The sequence below is a fragment of the Pteronotus mesoamericanus genome, unplaced genomic scaffold, assembly GCF_021234165.1.
Source record: "Pteronotus mesoamericanus isolate MK-2021 breed Mesoamerican mustached bat unplaced genomic scaffold, CSHL_Meso_final contig_42, whole genome shotgun sequence".
Lineage (NCBI taxonomy): Eukaryota > Metazoa > Chordata > Mammalia > Chiroptera > Mormoopidae > Pteronotus > Pteronotus mesoamericanus.
This window is the reverse complement of record NW_026555157.1, coordinates 2,372,644-2,393,828: the sequence shown is the minus strand read 5'-3', so window position 1 is coordinate 2,393,828 and position 21,185 is coordinate 2,372,644. Positions and strand designations below refer to the sequence as shown.

Sequence of the window (21,185 nt, the reverse complement as noted above, 5' to 3'; positions counted from 1 at the left end):
AGAAAGAAAACTACAGGCCAATTTCGCTGATGAACATATATGCTAAAAACCTCAACAAAATATTGGCAAACCGCATCCAGCAATACATTCAAAAGATTATCCACCACGATCAAGTGGGATTCATCCCAGCCATGCAGGGATGGGTTCAATATACGCAAATCACTAAACATGATACATCACATAAATAAAAGACAAGACAAAACCACATGATCATCTCGATAGACACAGAAAAAGCATTCGATAAGGTCCAGCACCCATTTATAATCAAAACACTCAGCAAAATGGGAATAAACGGGGCATTCCTCAAAGTAATAAAGGCCATACATGAAAAACCTACAGCCAGCATCATACTCAATGGGCAAAAACTAAAAGCTTTCCCACTAAGATCGGGAACACGACAAGGATGTCCGCTCTCACCGCTTCTTTTCAACATCGTATTGGAAGTCCTAGCCACAGCGGTCAGACAAGAGAAAGAGATAAAAGGCATCCAAATAGGAAAGGAGGAAGTAAAACTATCATTGTTTGCAGATGACATGATAGTGTAAATGGAAAACCCTGTAGACTCTACCAAAAAACTCCTCAACCTAATAAGTGAATTTGGCAAAAGAGCAGGATACAAAGTCAACATTCAGAAATCAAAGGTGTTTTTGTACACCAGCAATGCAATAGAAGAAGTAGAAATCAGAAAAAAAAATATAATTCGATATAGCAAGAAGAAAAATAAAGTACATAGGAATAAATTTAACCAAAGATGTAAAAGACCTGTATGCAGAAAACTATACAATATTGAAAAAAGAAATTAAGGAAGACACAAATAAATGGAAGCATATACCGTGCTCATGGATTGGAAGAATTAATATCATCAAAATGTCCATACTACCCAAAGCAATTTATAGATTCAACGCAATCCCTATTAAGATACCAATGACATATTTCACAGAAATAGAACAGACATTTCAAAAATTTATATGGAACCATAAATGACCCCGAATAGCTGCAGCAATTTTGAGAAAGAAAAACAAAATAGGAGGGATCACAATACCGGACATCAAACTCTACTACAATGCCACTATACTCAAAACAATTTGGTACTGGCACAAGAACAGACCCATAGACCAGTGGAACAGAATAGAAAGCCCAGAAATAAGCCCAGGTCTATGTGGGCATCTAATATTTGACAAAGGGGGCAGAAGCATAAAATGGAGCCATAATAGCCTCTTCAACAAATGGTGTTGGGAGAGTTGGACGGCTACATGCAAAAATTGGAAATTGGATCATCAGCTGACACCATACACAAAAATAAACTCAAGATGGATAAAAGACTTAAATATAAGTCGCAACACCATCAAAGTCCTAGAGGAGAACATTGGTAGGAAACTCAGATATCCCACGCAGCAATTTTTTCACTGTTATGTCTCCTAAAGCAAGGGACATAAAGGAAAGAATAAACAAACAAGTAAGACCTCATCAAAATAAGAAGCTTCTGCACAGCTAACGAAAACATCAGCAAAATGAAAAGGGAGCCAACCGTATGGGAAAATATATTCGCTAATGATACATCAGATAGAGGTTTGATCTCCAAGATATATAATGGACTCACTCGACTCCACTCCAAGAAGACAAACAATCCAATCAAAAAATGGGCCAAGGACCTGGGCAGATGCTTTTCCAAGGAGGAGATACAGAGGGCCCAGAGGCATTTGAAAGGATGCTCGGCATCACTAGCCATCAGAGAAATGCAGATCAAAACCACCATGAGGTATCACCTCACACCGGTCAGAATGGCCATCATAAACAGATCAACAAACAACAGGTGCTGGCGAGGCTGTGGAGAAAAGGGAACCCTAGTACACTGTTGCTGGGAATGCAGACTGGTGCAGCCACTTTGGAAGGCGGTGTGGAATTTCCTCAAAAAGCTGAAAATGGAACTGCCTTTCGATCCAGTGATTCCCCTGCTGGGACTATACCCTAAGAATCCCAAAATGCCAATACAAAAGAACCTATGCACCCAATGTTCATAGCAGCACAATTTACAATAGCCAAGTGTTGGAAGCAACCTAAATGCCCATCGTTAGATGATTGGGTCAAAAAGTGATGGTACATATACACAATGGAATACTATGCAGCAGAAAGAAAAAAAGAACTACTAAACTTCGTGACAGCATGGAGGGAATTCGAGAGCATTATGCTAAGTGAAATAAGCCAGGGGGCGAAAGACAAATACCATATGATCTCACCTATAAGTGGAACCTAACCAACAATACAAAGATGCAAGGAAAATAAGACAAGCAACACTGAAAGGAAAAGAAATCAACAGAGACAAGACAGACGGAGGGGGGGCGGGGAAAAGGAAGTGAAGGGGCAAGTCAAGGAACATATAGCAAGGACTCTTGGACAAATCAAAGGGGAAGAGCTGAGGGAGGGAAGGAGAGAGGGGGCAAGGGAAAGTGGTGGGGGGTAGGCAGAGACAAGTGTATTTGAAAAAATAAATTAAAATAAATTAAAAAAAATAAAAGTACACAGTGCAGATAAAGAGCCCAATTTTGTATAATCTCAATGTAGTCAGTCAATGCTCACTGGGTTTTTAATATAAATAACCAGCCCAAATACCTCTGCTAACAAAAGATGGCTCTACAATCCTTTCATATCCACCCTGACTCTTGCGCGGTGGGAAAAACTGAAGTGGGAATACAAAATTCATGGCTTTCAGTGTTTAACAGATCTGGATTCAAATTCCAGCTCCCCTTATTTTAGTCAGAATTCTTCAGGCTTTACTACAACAAACTCACAAATCTCAGTGGTTTAACAAAAGTTTATTCTTTCCTTTTTAAGCATCCGCTTCATGTCCAGGAAACTATAGGGCAACACTCCCTCAGCAGTGACTCAACAATTCAGACTTTTCCTATTTGTAGTCCCACCATCTCAGTATGAGGGGGAGAGAGCAATGAAAGATTCATGCAGGGTCTTTTCACGGCTTCATCTCATATCTCGTTGATAGGAACTATCGCATGGCTTCACTTAACTGTAAGGGAGATGGGAGGTAAAGTTTTCATATCCATGAAGAAAAAAAATCATCAAACTAAATGTTGATGAACACAGAGCATCATCGCTGCCATGTTCTCTAACTTTGTGAACCAGACAATTAGCCTTTTTGAGTTTCCTCATTTGGAAAAATGGGAGGGGGTTGCGGGACTGGGTGCTAAGGTGAAAAGATTGAGAAATACAAATCGGCAGTTACAAAATAGTTACAGGTATGCAAAGTACAGTATAGGGAGTATAGTCAATAATATTGTAATAACTATGCATGGTGTTGGAGGGGACTAGGTTTATCAGGGGGATCATTTCAAAGTAATATAATTGTCTAATCACTATGCTGTAAACCTAAAACTAATGTAAAATTAAATGTCAATTGTAATTTTAAAATTTAAACAATTTTAATTAAGAAATGGAGATAACTATATCCACCTAAAGGGATTTCTTAAGGAATAAAAATGAACCTTCGTGTGTAAAGTTCATTACAGAATGCTTTGCACATAATGGGGGCTCAGTGATGGTAGACTCTTTCTTCCCTAGAAAAGGGATTCCCAGAAAACTAGCCATAGCACAACAGACTCACTGAACAGCAGCAGGTCAAACCATGTGTCAAACTCCCATATATCTGATAAAAACTCCTCCTGCTTTTAACTACTTTTCCTCCCACTAAGTTACCAGCAACCCCTTACCTTTATTCACAATACCCTTGCACTCAAAATTTTGTTATTTCTATTAGCAGGTATGGGTAATTATAATTATCCCAACCATTAGCTCTAATTAGTAACTATATAAAGATTTATGTAAAATTATAATAAAATCAGAGTTCTAAAATATCAAACAAAAGGTTCTGTTTTCCCTCCTTTTCATACATACTATGTAGTCTGAAGTGAATGACATATTTATGTACTTGCAGTTGTTAATAAAGATAGATCTGAATAACACTATCAACCACTTTGACCCAATCGATTTTTATAGAAGAGTATATATCTTGCAACAGTAGACTACATCTTCCTTTCATAACAAGTCTCAATCAATTTAAGATGACTGAAATCATATAGTGTACTTTGACTAAAATGAATTGGAAGTCAATAAAATATTTAGAACACTCCCTAATTTAGAAATTAAACAACAGACTTCTCAATGGCTTGTAGGTCAAAAAAGAAAAAAATGAGAGAAATTCAAAACTATTTTGAATAGAATGATAATAAAACATAACATCAAAATTTGTGGATGTGGCTAAACCAGTGGTTAGAGGGTAATTTATAGTTTTAAATGCTTATTTGAGAAAAAAAGAGGTCAAAATTAATGGCCTAAGTGTACAGTTCAAAAACTGACAAAAGAAGAAGAGCAAAGTAAACCCAAAGTGAAAGAAAGAAATAAAGCAGAAATACATGAAATAAAACAAACAACAGGGAAAGTTAGCAAAGCCAAAAGTTAGTACTTTTAAAAGATCAACAAAATTGATGAAGTTCTAGCTAGACAAAAGATAAACTTTCAATATAAGAAATGGAAAAAAAGTCATCTCCACAGATCCCCTATACATAAAAAAGATAAGAAAATAAAACAAATAACTTCATACAAGTCAGTTGGACATCTTAGATGAGTGAACAAATTCTTTAAAAAATAGAACAGATAGAAAATGAAACAAAAAATTTGAATACACCAATATGTTAAAGAAATTAACAATCTGTTAATCAAAATCTTCCTAGAAAGAATACTATAGACCCAGATGGTTGAACTAGTGGATTCTATCATGTATTTAAGGGCGGGGGGCAGGGGGGAAGGCCAATCTTAACATAAATCATTTCAGAACATAGCAGAGAAAGGAGGTTTTCCAACTAGTTTCATGAGGTCAGTGTGCCAAGAATATCAAAACCTGACAAAATATTACAAAACACAAGAGAAAAGAGAGAGAAAAAAGAGAGGTCACACCCAGCCCTCTTGGCAATAAGCTGTGGCAGACTGGCAGAGGAGGTGACTGACACAGGTAGGCTTCCTATACTTCTCTGCACAACTGTGCCTGGTTTTTGTGTTCCACAAGGCTTCTGCAGCTACATTATTGTACTAGGGAGCTCTACAGAGCTATTTTCATCAGTATGTAGTTGTTTGTTTGTGTCGTTTTTTGTGGGGAAGACAAGCATTGGTTCCCCCTGCTCTGCCATCATTTTAGGGGGGAATCCCCCCCCCCTCCTATAACATTTTATTTTTTTTTCCCCAAAAAAAAAAAAAAAAAAGAAAAAAAACAAAAATAAACCCTTTTCACAAATTTGTTGTGGGAGAAGAAAAAAAAAAAAAAAACTTAAAAAAAAAAAACCCCCCGGAGGGAAAAAAAGAAAAAAAAATTAATTTTTTTTCCAAAGAAAGGGTGGGCTGTAAAAAGGTGAGGTGAAAGATATAACTTGATTGTAAGAATCCTTTCACAATGTACTCATCTATGAATTCATCATGTTGTACACTTTAAATGCATTAAAATTTGATTAATAAAGCAATAAAAAATTAGTCCATTCCCTCATTTTAGAAAAGTAGATATGAAGGAGAGGAACGATGTTCGAAGGCTGAAACTGTGACTAATTACAAAGGAAACACTGACTGGGTAAACGGGATGCATCACTGTCCTTCAGTAAATGGAGGGATGGGAATCTCAAATATTTTATAAAGGAGGTTTACCATCTATCTTCTTCCACCATAGAAATAAAAATAGCAGGAGAAAGTGGGAGATGTGATTTTTGGTAACTGACATCTCCAGTGCTGAAGTACTCAAATCGTGTGCTATTCCACTGCCCCCTGCTGGATGTGTGGAATAACTGTGACCTTAAAGCTAGTTCAAAGCAGTAGCAAAGTATGATCATTGTCATCACCATTTTAGCAGCAGCATAAAGGTCAAGCTCTGTGCTAAGTGCTCTATGTGTAATCCTCCTAAAAACTCTTAAAACTATAAAAAGCTATCCTCAGTTTGTAGGTGAGGAGCCTGGAGGTTCAGTGGCAAGTAAACCAACCAAGATGAAACAACCTAAGGGACCTGGGAATTAATTATTGGCTCTAGAGCCATCTCTTAGCTATTTCCTGTTCATTAAATGTAAACTTTAATGTTATCTGCTCTACTGGAGAGAAATCTGGAAAGGTATTACCATCTGAGACCTGCTGCTGCACTTTAACAATGGCACCACAAAAACAATTTTTATTCTGAAAAGCCCAAAATAAACATCTTCCTCTAATTTTTCCCCCTTGAAAAGTCCCAAAACTTATCAAAAAGGAAAAGCTTACTCCTCAACTATGAGCAGGAAAGTTTCTTAGTATTTCTTAAAGTGTGATAGATGAAATCTCCTGCATTACAATCACATGAGTTGCTGGTTCAATACACAAGAATCCCAGGCATCAAGATGGATCGTGGAGGACAGGACTTGTTACCAAGAGACAGAAGGTGTTAGTGGGGTAGGGGTGAAGAGAAAGAGGAATTAAAGATCGTTACCAGGATCTAGGGCTCAACTGGGTGGGCAGTAGTGGCATTAACTGAAATGGGAAGATTGGAAGAATGTGTTTTTATTGCTGGCAGTTTGGTTATAATAGTTGCTATGTGGCTGTGGTGATAAATTGGGAGTTTTGGGTTAGATATGTTATTTTTGTGATGTCAAATAGATAACCAAATAAAAATGGAAAACGGAGGAAATGACAAAGGAAATAGCTAAGGCTTAGTTTTTGATTCAGAACTCTGTTAAAGGTCTATCCATGTTGTTTCACGTGTGTCTTGTTTCTAATTACTGTATAGTAACTTGTAACCAACGATAAAAGCATCCTCCAGCATAACCCCAGTGAAATTATAATATGTGTACTGGTCTGTGTCCCTGGTTCCTGACACAAGGCTCCTTAAACCCTTTGTAAATTACTAAGTGATAAGAGCACCAGGAACATCTCTAGTTCTACTGAGGCAGCTCTGGGTGGGCTCTTGGATGAGCGCTGGAGTTTAGAAAACAGCCATGACTAGAATTTTGTGTCCCACCCCACATCCTCAGGAGAGGAAGAGGGGCTAGGAACATAGTTAATCGTTCATGACTATGTGAGGAAACCTCCATAAAATCCAAATAGTAGGGGCTCAGACAACTTCTGGGTTGGTGAATGCATTCACACCAGGAAGGCAATGCACCCCAAACCCATGGGGACAGAAGCACTTGTGCTCCAGATGCTTACCCCCAGGCCTCGATGTATCTCTTCTGGCTGTTCATCTATATACTTCATCTTAGCCTTTAATAAACTGGTAAACGTAAGTGTTCCCGAGTTCTGTGACCTGTAAATATGAGGTGGCGGGTCACGGGAACCTTTGATCTGTAGCCAACTTGGACATTTGTGAATATTGGGGACCTGCTGGTGATTAGCATCTAAAGTAGGGTAGGAGTGGTAATGGCTGTACGAGTCTGCACCCCATCAGCAGTGCACAGTGTTCCCCTATCTCCACATCTCTTTGAATACTTATCATTATCCAACTGTTTGCCAACTAAATAGGTATAAAGCAGGATCTTGTTGTTTTAACTAACATCTCCCTGATGTTTAAGTGTCTTAACACACTCGTTAGCCTTTTGGGATTCTTCTTCTAAATACTGTTCATTCATGTCATCTATTTTAGAAGATCAGGATTATTGGCTGTTGTAGTGAGCCTGCAAGATAGCCCACACTGATCCTTGACTCCTGGTATTCACATTTTTCTGCAGTTCCTTCCCAAACTGGGCAGGACTGATCTGTGAGAAAATTAGTGTATAAATTCTGAGATGAGGTCATAAGGTACCTTGGCTTCTGCCTTACTCTTAAATGAGCTGCTCTTGGAGAAGAAGCCCACTGTTACATCTTGAAGACACTCAAAAAGCCTTATCGAGAACCACAAAGTGAGAAACAGCCACCAGCCAGCACCAATTTGCCATCTGGCAAGGGCATAGAATTGGATCCTCCAGCTCCAGTCAAGCCTTCCAGTATTCTGCAACTGTGGCCAATATGCTGACCGCAAAATCATGACACCATGATGCAGAAGCACAAAGCTAAACCACTCCCAAATTCCTGACCTATAGAAACTGAGAAGAGTGCTTATTAGTGTTTAAAGCCATTACATTTTGAGGTAATTTGTTATGCAACAACAGGTTAACTAATACACTTATGTCCTTTGTTGCTGGCATATAGAACATTATGTATAGTCAAAAAAGATGAGTCCGGTCAGTTTTAGACTTTACAAATATCCCCTTCTGAACTATTTGTCTACTAAATTTGACTATAGTATTTTTTTAAAATGAATTCATAATTTTGGTATAAAAATTTTTTTTCTGCATTATGGTCCGTGCTGGGTGGGTAAGGCTGTATTTAAAAAGCCCATCTATATTCTAGATGACAAGCTATTTTCTTACATTTTCTTCTAGAAAGTTTATAATTCTATCCTTCACAAGAGTTTTTGGCTTACTTCTATATGCTAAACAAAGCAGATTTACTGAATTGCAGGCATGTATCATTTTTTACTGCAAGAATATGCTCCTTTAAATCTTTGGAAGTAGAAAAAGTGAAAGTTGCAAATGCAAAGCAGTCTCCATTCTGTAGCTTAACAAGCAATACACTTTATCTGTGAATTAGTTTATGAGAGCTTATATGCTTATAACAGAATTCCTTCTACAAGTCTTCTATTACCTAACATTTTTAGGAGAATCTATTGATAGGCTTAAGCTGCTTGGTTGTCTCTACTTTCTCGAAAGAGAAGCCCAAAATCCTACAAAATGGACTGCACATCCTTTAAACAAATTCTTCAGAGTGCTTTGGGACCTCTCAAATCATTGATTTATTTGAATATACACCAACTATTTTTTAAACTTAAAATTTGTAATATCAACATGGTTATATGACAAATAGTACACTGTATACTGTCACATCATTGTGTACTGTAGTTTGAATCATTTAAGTGCAAGTCATAATAAACATTCTCCTATCACTTGACTTAACTGAGAAGTATATCTTGAAATTAAATTGGTGTTTTAAGAGACTTCTGCCTTGGGATGCAGAGAGCTGGGAAAAAAATGTTGATTCTACCCCTACAGCAAAAAAGAGCGAAATGAGCTTAAAACTGAAGATTTTAAATTTGAACCTGAGGTTGCAGAGGAAACAATTGGTCCAAAACTTTCTCTGCAGGGAGAGAAGAGATGACACAGCTGAAACAGCTGGCAAAGAGGTATGGGCAGGATAGAGAATAGCAGAATGGTGTCAACCCTGAGACTAAAAGTCCTGGGGAGTCTGCATCCCCTCACAGGTACACAGGCTCTTCCTGTCAAAACAAAGAACAGGAAAGAGCCCTAAAAGGAGCCCATTATGGTGAGGCCTGGGGCAAGGAAACATCAACTGTGCATAAGAGGCAGACACTTCACCAGAATCTTTCCCCTCTATCTCCACCACAGAACAAAATTCCTTCAAAATGAACACAGGTCACTAAACTCAAAAAGAAATAGTCCTAAAACTTCCCAGAAAATCCCAAGGCCCAAAGGGTTTCACTAGCAAATTCTAATTCTATACAGTATCTTTAACAAGAAATACTTCCCAACTCATTATGAGGTCATTACCGTAAAACCAAAATCAAAGACATTAGAAGAAAACCACTGCCAATATCCCCCACAAACACAGATGCAAAGATGGACCTGGTGGGATTGTGCTGGGTGAAATATGAAAGACAGGGACAAATATCGTATTTCACTTACATGTGGAATCTAAAAAAACAAAGGAACAAAACAGCAACAAAGATACAGATGGCTGCCAGATGGGAAAGCAGGTTGGGAGGGACTGGGTGAAAAGGTAAAGGGATGAAGTATAAATTGACTGTTACAAAATAGTCACAGGGATGTAAAGAAATTTTAAAAATATAGTGAGTAATCACTAGATATGGTGTCAGGTGGGTGCAAGGCCTAGTGGGGGCATCACTTCCTTAATTTATATAATGTCCAACCACTACATTATACACCTGAAACTAATGTAATATTGAAATGTCAACTGCAACTGAAAAATTAAAAGATTTTTTTAAAGATGAGTGTATCTACTTTTGATAAATAAAACTGGGAGAAAAAATATTGACAATGTGGTATCTAATCTTGCGTATCATTTAAAGATACTCAAAAATAGAACCTTTCAGTAACATCGGTTTGTAAGATTCATTTAAATTAAGAAAGGAGTAGTTTGCTGGCTACATGAACAAGCAGGATATCTGAAGCATATTAAAAGACGATGCCTATGTTTATATCTCTGTATTATACTATATCAAACACAATCATAACTCTACCAAGTCATTATCTTCATTATGGAGATAGCTTTTCTTGCAATACAAGAATTGGATTACAATTGGGAAAAGGAGAAAAATAAAGCGGTATTAATTGTAAGGAGAATATTCTTGAATGCTGAGGAAATAAAAACCAAGCAAAAAAAAACCCTGTAACGTTCCCTGGAGGCAGCATTATCCACTCAATTACATGCATAAAGAACAGGGACAAAAAGCAATGTAGCAATAGAATGAGAATGTAATGAGTCATTAAAGGGCCTGGGTTTTTTGTTTCATTTTGCTTTAAAGTTGTGTTGTCTTTTTATTATCGAGTTACAACAGTTCTTTGTAGGTATGGGTTTTTGGATGCAAGTCTCTTGATATATAACTTGCTAGTGTTTCTCCCATCCGGAGGCTGGCTGTTTCAATTTCTTGATAGTGTTCTTTGAAGCAAAAGTTTTGAATACTTATAAAGTCCAATTTGTGTCTTTTTTCTTTTGTTACACATCCTTTTGGTATTCTAAACAATCACTGCCTAATCCAAGGTCAAAGATTTACTACTACATTTTCTTCTAAGAATTTTATAGTTTTAGTTCTTAAATATGATGAACCATTTTGAGTTCATCTTCTTTTGTGGTGTGAAGCAGGAGTCCAACTTCATCCTTTTGTATGAGTATATCCAGTTATCAGAAAATCATCAACATGAATGGTGGCTGGGAATAACCCATATTCATGTTTTCCTGGAGAGTATTGCAGCTTCTCTTTCTTAATTGAATCAATCAGCTCTTCAGGTTTTGTTGGCAGATGTCCATGATCTCAGCTGCAGCACTTCCCAAAAGGTTGCAGTGTCCTAGCCATTAACATGGCCAGCTCATTTAAACTGAGAAAACAGGGGATCCTGTCACATTAACACTGGGTGAATATATAGTTAACACGTCTTTGGTCCTTAGGATTGAGAAGATTGTTTTCTTTAGTAATCAAAGACCTTATGTCCACCTGGTTGCTCTTTTCATATATGGTTGAAGCTGCTCATCCTGGCCCTGCTTCTCACTTCAGGTCCCAGGCTGCATTGTTCAGGGCCTGGGTTTTACTCCTTGGCTCTCAATGTGTGTCTGAGAATACAACACACTTAAGCCCGTCTGAACTCCTATGCCCAAAACTATAAACTGATCCGATACCACAAAGGGATCCTTTTAAATTCTAATTTTCTACCAGGCAATCACAATAGGAAGAATATTACTGAATCCTTAATAAAAAATAATTTTGGTGGTATCAACTTAATAAAGCAATCAAGAAACAAGTAATATAGCACTTGGCATATTTCCTGGCACACAGTATTTCATAAATATTTACTATTATCAGATAGGAGTCTTGGGGAGACAGTAAGAGAGGGGGAACAAAGGAGGAGAAAGAAGGGAAGTCTAGCATGCAGTATTTTCTTGGCCTTGTTCCCACACTATCACACATTTAAATACCTTCTTCATAAATGTGAAACAAAAAATATTTTTATCATCCTATATAAGGTACTTCTTCACTTCAAGAGTTATTTAAGAAAAATACTATATCACCTTTTGATAAGAAGCCAGAAAAATGATCTCTTTACACTCATTTTTATTAAACAAATAAGGCTGGTAGTGGAACTTTTTTTATTTAATGCATAAACCTCTAAGTCCCTTTATTAGAGAAATTGTACATATTGGTGAATATGGTCAATGGTCACATCTATGGGTTAATTCTTTACAAATCAGAACCAGTAATTAGGATAGATTGTATGCTTTCTTCGTTACATTGTGAAGTGTCTCGTGTAGTCATATTCTATTGTTGGAATGACAGCTTGTACAAATTTCAAGAAAATCAAAAGATACCTAAAGGTCTTTGGCTAAGGAAAATAGACTGGTAAATAGCTCTATAGTTTAAGCTAGCATTGTAATTATCTATTTTATTAAGCAATAATTTCTCAGAAAAAATACATAAGATGAAGTCGTAAGTATATTTTAAAATTTCACTCATGCAAGTTTGTGTCTATTGCACAAGGCTGTGATTTTCTATTCCCATTTAGTATTTGAATGTAAAAATTCTTGACGAGTAAGAGTTCGCACAAGCCCAATTATTTTGATATAAAAATAAAGACAAGGTTGTCCATGTTTAAATGACTAGATAATGACTCTTTTACTGCCTATAAATTTGCTTGAGTATGTAAGAAAATGAGACGGGGTAAAGAATATAAAAGCACTGAAGCAGAAGAGAAAAAAACAATTAAATGGGAACTCTCCCTAAGAACTGATTCGAGGTTAATATATTTGTATTTGTTACAGAACCTGCTAAATGGGACTATCTTTAATAAAATCCTGAAATTTTTCTATGTCCCATTATTACTTGGACACATTAAGAGCTTAATTTTTACTGGAACTCATGACTCGATTTTAAATTATATATGGAGTCTTCCAAGCTGCTACCTAGCCTCTAACATAGAGATGAATGCTCACATCATGCACAATAATATTTCAGGAATAAATCTGGTTTGGACCAAAAATTCTTGGTTTCAGTATCAAATCAGTTCAATGTACCTCTGAGAGATGCACCTTATTTGCAGTGTTTAGGTTATCTGCAGTTCCAAGACAGGAAGAAACCCTTAGTCTACATCTAACACTGAGGGACATGAACCAGCACATCTAATATCAATCTAGCACCAAACTAATTCAAGCTATTTTATACCCAAATCATTGACTTTTGACTAATTTTGATGAATCCAGGCTATGGATACATGAATTTCTGGATTCAGCAGTTTAATTTACTCACTTTGATAATCCCAGAGAACTGTATTAACCTCCAAAGACAATCAAAATAAGACACAAAAAGGGTACTCTCCCTAGAGAAAAATGAAAAATGGGGGTGGGGGGGCATGAAAATACTGTACTTTAAGAATATCTAAAATATGCTTCATGCACTTTACTTTTTAACCTATTTAATTTGAATTCTTTGCTTCAGAGACCTCAGACTGCCACAATTCTACCTTTATCTGAACAGAAAGCACATTTTTGATAAAATGTTAAATTCGAAGTATACTTAGTAAAAAGACACTGTGTCATCCTCTAAATTAGATTACTCATGTTTTATCAATAAAATAAGCCCACTGGATTTCTTTTTCATCAAGAGCAATAGTTTTATATTCACATACTCTTGGACACTGTCTCTTGGACAAACAAAAGCACTTGGCAAACTTGTTTCAGTCTCTATAACAAGGCAGAGCTAACTAGTACCCACAGGGACTGTGCTAATCAACTGAACAAAGCAGAACAATCACAATATAACATATTCCAAATAACTGAAGACTCCCACTAAGACTTCCTGCTATGAGAGGCTGAAACAAGTTATAGGTACTGTGCCATTAAGGTTACACTAAGCCCCGACTCCTGCCCCCAAAAGTCCTAGCAGCCAATTTGCCACTAATCACTTAAACAGGTAAGGATACATATGAACACCAAGTTCTCCTCCTCCTTCTGCAACAGTCTCAATGATTTTCTTCATCACCTCAGCATGCCTAAAAGCAAAAGCACAAATCTTATTAATACAGATCAATTAGACCCAAATAGGAGACATTTCTGTAAAGAAATCTACCTTATTTATTGTCAGTGGATTAGTTTTAATATATAATAGTTGTATTCTCTCTACTTCCCAACCAGTCAGATTGTGATGTCATGAAGATTTATTGGAGGAGGGGGTAATTTTAAAAAGCTCTGGCAGTCACAAGTACACACAATGGCACCAGTTAGCTTTCCTATAATGGAAGTGGAATGTTGGGGGTGGAGGCTGGGGGAGGGCGAGGGGGTCAGAAACATAGAGAAAGGGAAATCATGCTAGGGCAGAATTTGCAGAGCAAGGGCTATCTGCAGAAAAACAACAACAACAACAAAATCGGACCAGGCAAATTCAAAAAAGCTACACGGTAACAGTCCAAAAACAAGAAAGAAAGAAACGAAAAGGGAGATACTTATAATGCTGTGATTTTGACTGCTTAAATATTAAGGTCAGAATAAGCCAAAATGCATTAATGAAAAGCTAATTGGTCAGTCAAGAAGTTTTTTATATTTTTTATTTGTCTTCATTCATACTATAAAATTTATCTAATTCTATTACGAAATATTTTTGGATTTATATAGAGAATGATATTTATCTTAAGTTTTTGTCCTATCCACAAATCTTTTCATACCCAACTGGTGTTTCTCCTGTGCTATACAAAAAGAGTGATACCAAATAACTGCCTGGGACCATAAACTGAGAAAAGTGCAATGTACAAAAGTAATGAATGATCTTTTATATACACCCTGGCTTAAAGAAATGCTGCTTCAATTTTTATGAATATAAACTTCATGACAGAGGCACTCAACTTAGAAGATGACAGTAAATGCATTAACCCTCAGGCTATGAAGGCATAACCTGAGGTGACCCATAGCAAGGCCTAAACTATCCTTGAAGTCTCATTTTACAGGCCCCCAGCTTTTTAAATTTTTGCCACACTTACATTGTAATCCATAATATAGTCATTTATTAAAATGTTCAATGTTAATTTCCAGTTAAATTACTTACTTCTTTTACCAACTTAATAAAATTTACACCTCAGAAAGAGACATGTCTTAAACTCTTACTAAGTTTAATAAGCACCATCCTAAAGCCTCAAAGCAAAAGAGGAATCGACTAAATAAAACTCTCAAAAATAAAAACCTTTTCGATTAGAGAATTCAAAACTAAAACTAATGGTTCTTGAATTTCTTTTCATGACCATATAACACTTCTTGACATAAATCAGAAAAATGAACTAGACTTTCTATGGGATAAAGCTTGAGAATAAAGAGGTTGTAAAAAACTGAGAAGAAAAATATTAAAGAATTTTTGAAAAATAGAATGTTGCATCGAATTAGTCAGTGGAATGAATACCAAAATTTTCATCTGAAAAAATACTGTTATGAAGAATTTCTCAATGATTTTGTGAAAGTTACCTATTAGAAACAAGTAACAAAGAAAATTAACATGCAACACTTTTTTTTAAAGGAAACTTCTGAACAAATCACATACACAGATTCAACTTTACTTATTTGGCCCTGTGAAAATACACTGATACAAATTATAAAATGTACTTGAGTTGGTAGTGCTGAAAATTTAACTGAACAGTGTGGTGACTACAGGGGCGGGCAGGGGGAGAGGGGTCGGTGAAGGTGGAAGTGTGAATAGGTCAAAGAATAAATGGTAATGGAAAAAATACTATAAAGAAAGAAAAATTCATTAATTTTAAAAAAGTGAAGACTAGAAATTCTGCACAGTTTCTTTTGCTAACCAATAAAAGGAAATAAATAGATCACCTAGAAAAAGCACAGGTTTAACTTTATACTCCATATTCACAGAGACACCATAATTCAACAAACCATATGTAAATGAGTATTTTTTTAATATAAAAATGATCATCCAATTATTCTTGGAACTAAAAATAGGAGTAAAATCACAAAGATCTAAACTATAGCTGAACACATACAAAGAACAAAAAAAAATATTTTTTGTTTTTGATCCTCACCTGAGGACATTTTTTCATTGCTTTAGAGAAAGGGAAGGGGGAAAGAGAAACAGCGATGTGAGGGAGAAGCATCAATGGATTGCCTTTCATATGTGCCCCAACTGGGTATCAAACATGCAACCTAGGAATGTGCCCTGATCAGGAATTGAACCCGCAACCTTTCTGTGTATGGGATGATACTCCAACCAAGTGACCCACACTGGGCCAAAAAAAATATTCTTAATGAATTAAATTTAAAATAAATTTGTAAAGTTTTTCCTCTTTCTTATAATATTAAACTGAGCAGAACATTTCTAAGGAAGACTAAAGAAATTTTATTTGCTTATTTAGTAAAATTTTTTTGTTAGGGCACTACATTTATAAACTCTCCAAGTAATAAATCCATGAAGCGCGCGCGCACACACACACACACACACACACATACACACACAGACCTGCATGGGTGAACTGAACACATAGGAGGTGGTGGGAGATGAGGGTGATTTTCAATGGTCACTGTTTTCTTCACATGATCTTGACTGATATCTTCATACATGTGCTCAACTGTTAAAGGCTGCCGTTGCTGAAACCATAAAAAATGCTTTGAAATTGCTGTTTAAAAACTTTTAGGCCCAAACTCAATGTTTATAATATATTTGTCCCCACCTCACTCGTCACTTGCAATTTAGAGTTCTAGACTACTGAAAATTACCAGATTATTTGGGGGAAAGTTTATACCAAGTAAGGAAGAGGGGAGTCTATCTGTCCATCAGGCTGTGTGACATCAACCACCACCTAATGTACTAAAGATCCTACATAAAGGCGGGTTCATGGTTATCCAAACATTTTATAACCATAACTCATCTTTTAGGTCTATTTTATTTTCTTGTTTCCCATCTATAGTCTTTGAAATGACAGATTAAACAAGTTAATTTTATTTATCTTTTAATTCAGTTAAGTAGGTGAGCTTTTTAAAAAAAGTTTTCTGTCTTAAGGAAAAAAAAAGCCCCACACATGTGACGTGATCATTCTGTAAATGCCTGGATATCCAATACATATAATCCTAAACAAAATTTAATCAACAAACCAGGTTCAATATCCCTCACATTTTGAAGAATAAGCTCAGAGACCAAGCAATAAATATGTAACAGATTATTTAGGTCTAATTCTTAGTAGTGATGTTGTCATACTGAATATTCAAAATAAGAAATCAAGTGCAATATTAACCATAAAATTGTAAATTGTAAAACAATTGACTTCTAAAATTTAAAAGGCCACTATATATATATCTATAGGCCTAATTATGTAGAAATTAAACTCCACAATTTAAAATAATTACATTAAATTTAGATATTTATTTTTTACCTCATCATAGCCAAACAACCATAGTCGTGGTGTCTGGTAATATTTATCATAAGTGATGTAAAGGTCATAAGTTCTGGTTTGCAAAATCACATCTTCACCTCCAGCATCAGTTTTAGCTTTACAAGCTTCAACTATTTTCCTTGTGTCTAGGGTAGCCTGGCAATAAGGGAGAAAAATTTACAACCATTAAAATCAGTACAAATGTGACATTTTAGAAAATCTATTTTTCCCACCCTATGTCTTTCTTTCTCAAAAACATATATAACAAAACTCAAAATGTTATATGCTATAACCAATGTATAGAGATAAAAGCATATTTGATAGATCAAGATATTAATAAACACACCAATCCCAAGTTTACTCATTAAAAATTAACTAAAGAAAACAATTTACAAACCTCATCTGTTTCCAACAATCCACTCTCTTCATATTCTGTTATAAAAAGCAACAAAAGGTTAATCAAAATAATTTCCTAAACTAAATTATGTATTATTTCAGAGTACCGAAGAAAAACTGGGTTTTGCTTTTGTTTCTAACCAAAGATAATAAAGTAGCAAATACTTTACCTGGCAGAGAGCCAGATCAGAGAAAGTTAGCATATATAGGCCTGGTCAGTGCTACAGTCTATTATTAATTCCATTGGCATAATAAAACTGTAAGGTCCTCCAAGACTGTAGCATACACAAAGCAATATATACAATTGCATAAAACATGCTCATTAAAATCATCAGGGACTTCTACTTCACTGAAGCCAGTGCTAAAGTCCCAGTTTTCATTTTAATTGACCTCCCTCAGCTTTTAAGGTAGTATATTTTCCGAGCTTTTCTCCCACCTCACTAGTGTTTTCTTCGCTATATCCTGTGCTGCTTCCTCTTCATCATCTTGACCATTTAAAAAACAAAATCAAAAATCCAAACAACTCCACAATAATGAACGGTTCAGTTTAAGGACCTTGTACTCTTCTCTATCCACACTTCCTCCCACGATGATTTTCACTAGTTTCAATGGCTTTAAATGGTGATGACTCCCAAATTTATTCCCTGACTATAGACCTGGATACTTAATTGTTTAACTTATGGCTCCATTGACTGAGTAAGGGCATCACAAATACCACAAATCCAAAACTGAGCTCCCAGTCCCCAGTCGACAACTATTCAGTCCTAAAAGTTTTGCCATTTCAGTTAAGACATTGTTCCAGATAGGTCAAAAACTTTGGAGTCACACTTGACTATTCTCTCTCTCTCTCATGGCACATCCATTCCAGCAGCAAATTCTTTTGCCCCCACCCTCAAATATGTCCAGAATTCTGTTTCTCATCACTTCCGATGTTACCACTTGAGTCCAAGCTACCATGAGGTTTTGCCTAGTTATCAAAATAGCCTAACTGTTATGCTAGCCCCCTTTAGTCTATTCTCAACACCGCAGTAACTGTGATTCTGTTAAAATGTTAAATCTCATTCTAAGTCACTGCTCTGCTTAGAAAAGTCTTCCAATGGCTTCTCATCTCACTTATGAGTTAAAGCCAGGGCCCTACCTGATCTGCCCCCAGGTTACCTCTCTGACTTCATGCCTTACTCCTCTCCCCTCACTCTTCTCTGAACACAGAAGTCTCCTCACAGTATTTTATAGGCCACACATGCTCCCGCCTCAGAGCCTCCACACTCCTCCTCAGATATCCAAATAGCTTGTTCACGCGCTTCCTACCAGGCTTTACTCATATGCCATATTCTCAATGAGGTTTATCTTGACCAAACGAGTTAAAAGCTACAATACTCATCCCACCCCAAGATCTGAAGTTCAGGAGATCTGAGTTGGAGATTTAGATACGAAAAAGTCTTGAGCACAGAGATGCTATCTGAGGTGGATGTGAGCAACTTTTGGTTTTAAGTAATTCATTTATATTTCTTCAAAGAATAGGAGTTAACCATTGAAACAAGGACAAGACAGACTAGAGCTTAGTCTGTCTAGGTTTCATTGTGACCCAAAGTTATTTAGAAAACAAAACTGAAAGGCTCCTCTGTTGCTCAGGCTATGCTGTCACCTCATCAAAACCACTTGCCATCACTGTGCTTCCACTTTACTTGGCACAAGTCTTCTACTTGTGCCTGCTACAAAACATCTCCTCCTCATCATAAATTTTATGTATTTTGGGGATCCAGCCAGCTTAGAGTCTCCAAGATGACTGCCCCCTGTATTTTTTTCACATTCTCTTCCTTTTCCTAACTGCTAACTCTCTTTATACATACATATATTAATATTTAAACTCTTACAATCTAATGTAACTTATATATTTTATGTAAGTTACACTTTTCCTGTTGCACAAATTTCCAAGCCAGACCTTGTTATGCCATTACAAAAGCTTAAAAAGTAGATAAAAATTGGTCTGGGAGTGTAGGGAAAAGAAAAAAAATGAAACCCTGTGAAACAGTAACATTTAATAGCTGGGCAGAAGTAAAAGAACCCCAGAAGACTTAGAAGAAATAGTCAACAGTCAAAGAAGGAGGAGGAAAAACCCAGTGTCATAAAAAACAAGGGAGAAAATGGCTAATAGAATCAAATAATACAGGGGTAAATGTATAACAAAGAGAGACTGAATTTAACAGAGAGCTTGCCCTGGTGACAGCAATTTTTTCATCTATTTTTAAATATCTGAGGTTTCACATGTATTAAAGATTATCATGCTAATGGCATAGGAAGCTTAGAATAGCTATATACTTTTAAACCTGTATTACTCTGTTCTGTTATTACAGAGGGTTTTGATCTCTTGTAACAATGATTCCAGTGATTCTCAGCTGGCAACCCTAGGAAGTCATTTCAGAATATCAGGAAACAGTGAGGGGATTCTGTGTAGTTCAAAAGGCCCCATCGAAACTCACTATTATAAAGTTTTTGCAGTATAATGTTATCAAAAAAGAAAAAGAAAATACAAACACATGACCAAACACTGTTTAGCTCTTAAAGAGTTTAAGACTTAGCTTTAAGAATCTGTTTCTGACAGCTATACCCAGCATTAAAGTCTTCTGACTAACATTTATGCCAGGAGAAATAATGCTGTCAAGGCTATGCTCTAAGTAACACAGAAGATTCCAAGGTCAAAGGAAGTTATGCACTGATTAAAGTTAAACTAGACAAAATTCTCTCTGGGTGATTAAATGTTAAAATTTAACATGAGTTACAAATACTCCAAAATCAATATTCTAGTGTGATTAAAGCAAATCTGGAAGACAGATACCTTCCATATCTGCAGCTTCTCCTTCATCTTCTTCTTCTTCGTCTTCACATAATGTTGAACGATCTTGGAGTTTTATACTGTCCTTTGAAATCAATTATATTTGAAGTCACTTAAATATGTTCATTATTTCAAATACTGAACACCCACATGCCAGCAAAGTTCTAACTAGTGAAAAAAAGAGTGCTAAGACACTCCTCATCCTCAAGAAACTCCTACTCCAGTGAGATGACAAACCCCAAAAAGAATCGTTAAAAGTGATATGCTAAGTGCTGTGACTGTAAAATATAAAAAGCCCTGGTCAAGTAACTCAGTTGGTCAGAGCATGGTCCCAATATGCCAAGGGTGAAGGTTCAATCCCATGTCAGGGCACATGCAAGAAACAACCCATGAATACATAATAAGTAGGACAACAAATCAAATCAAAGTTTTTCTTTCTATTTCTCTCTCACCCCGCCTTCCCTTCCTCTTCCTTCCTGTCTAAAGTTAATCAACAAAAAAAAAATAAAAATATAAAAGGCATTATAGAAACACCAAGAGTCATCTAAGCTAGCCATTTAAAAACAGTAGCCAATAAAATATTTTCAGTTAACCAGTTCGTTAGTGTTAAAAAATTAGCTGAAAGTTATATTAACTTGAACACAAAATTTAAAAGACAAAAGGTATATATTTATAAATCACAACATACTTATATGTTAAATTTATTATTATAAATTAATATATCCTAATTTATTAATATACTGGCTGAA

At 36.1% G+C, this 21,185-nt stretch overlaps 1 protein-coding gene across 1 annotated transcript in view; it reads right to left on the bottom strand.

Annotated features, from left to right (window-relative positions):
- Nucleotides 1–10,323: 10,323 nt before the first annotated feature.
- The window catches only part of ATG3 (autophagy related 3), a 28,108-nt gene continuing 17,246 nt past the window's right edge, over nt 10,324–21,185 (bottom strand). The window contains exons 7-12 of the mRNA XM_054577310.1: nt 20,440–20,521; nt 17,605–17,639; nt 17,208–17,363; nt 16,298–16,425; nt 13,770–13,838; nt 10,324–12,162 (exon numbers count right to left, since the gene is read on the bottom strand). Of these exons, the coding sequence (XP_054433285.1) occupies nt 12,081–12,162; nt 13,770–13,838; nt 16,298–16,425; nt 17,208–17,363; nt 17,605–17,639; nt 20,440–20,521 (552 nt within the window). The 3' untranslated portion in view covers nt 10,324–12,080. The remainder of the gene's footprint in view (nt 12,163–13,769; nt 13,839–16,297; nt 16,426–17,207; nt 17,364–17,604; nt 17,640–20,439; nt 20,522–21,185) is intronic.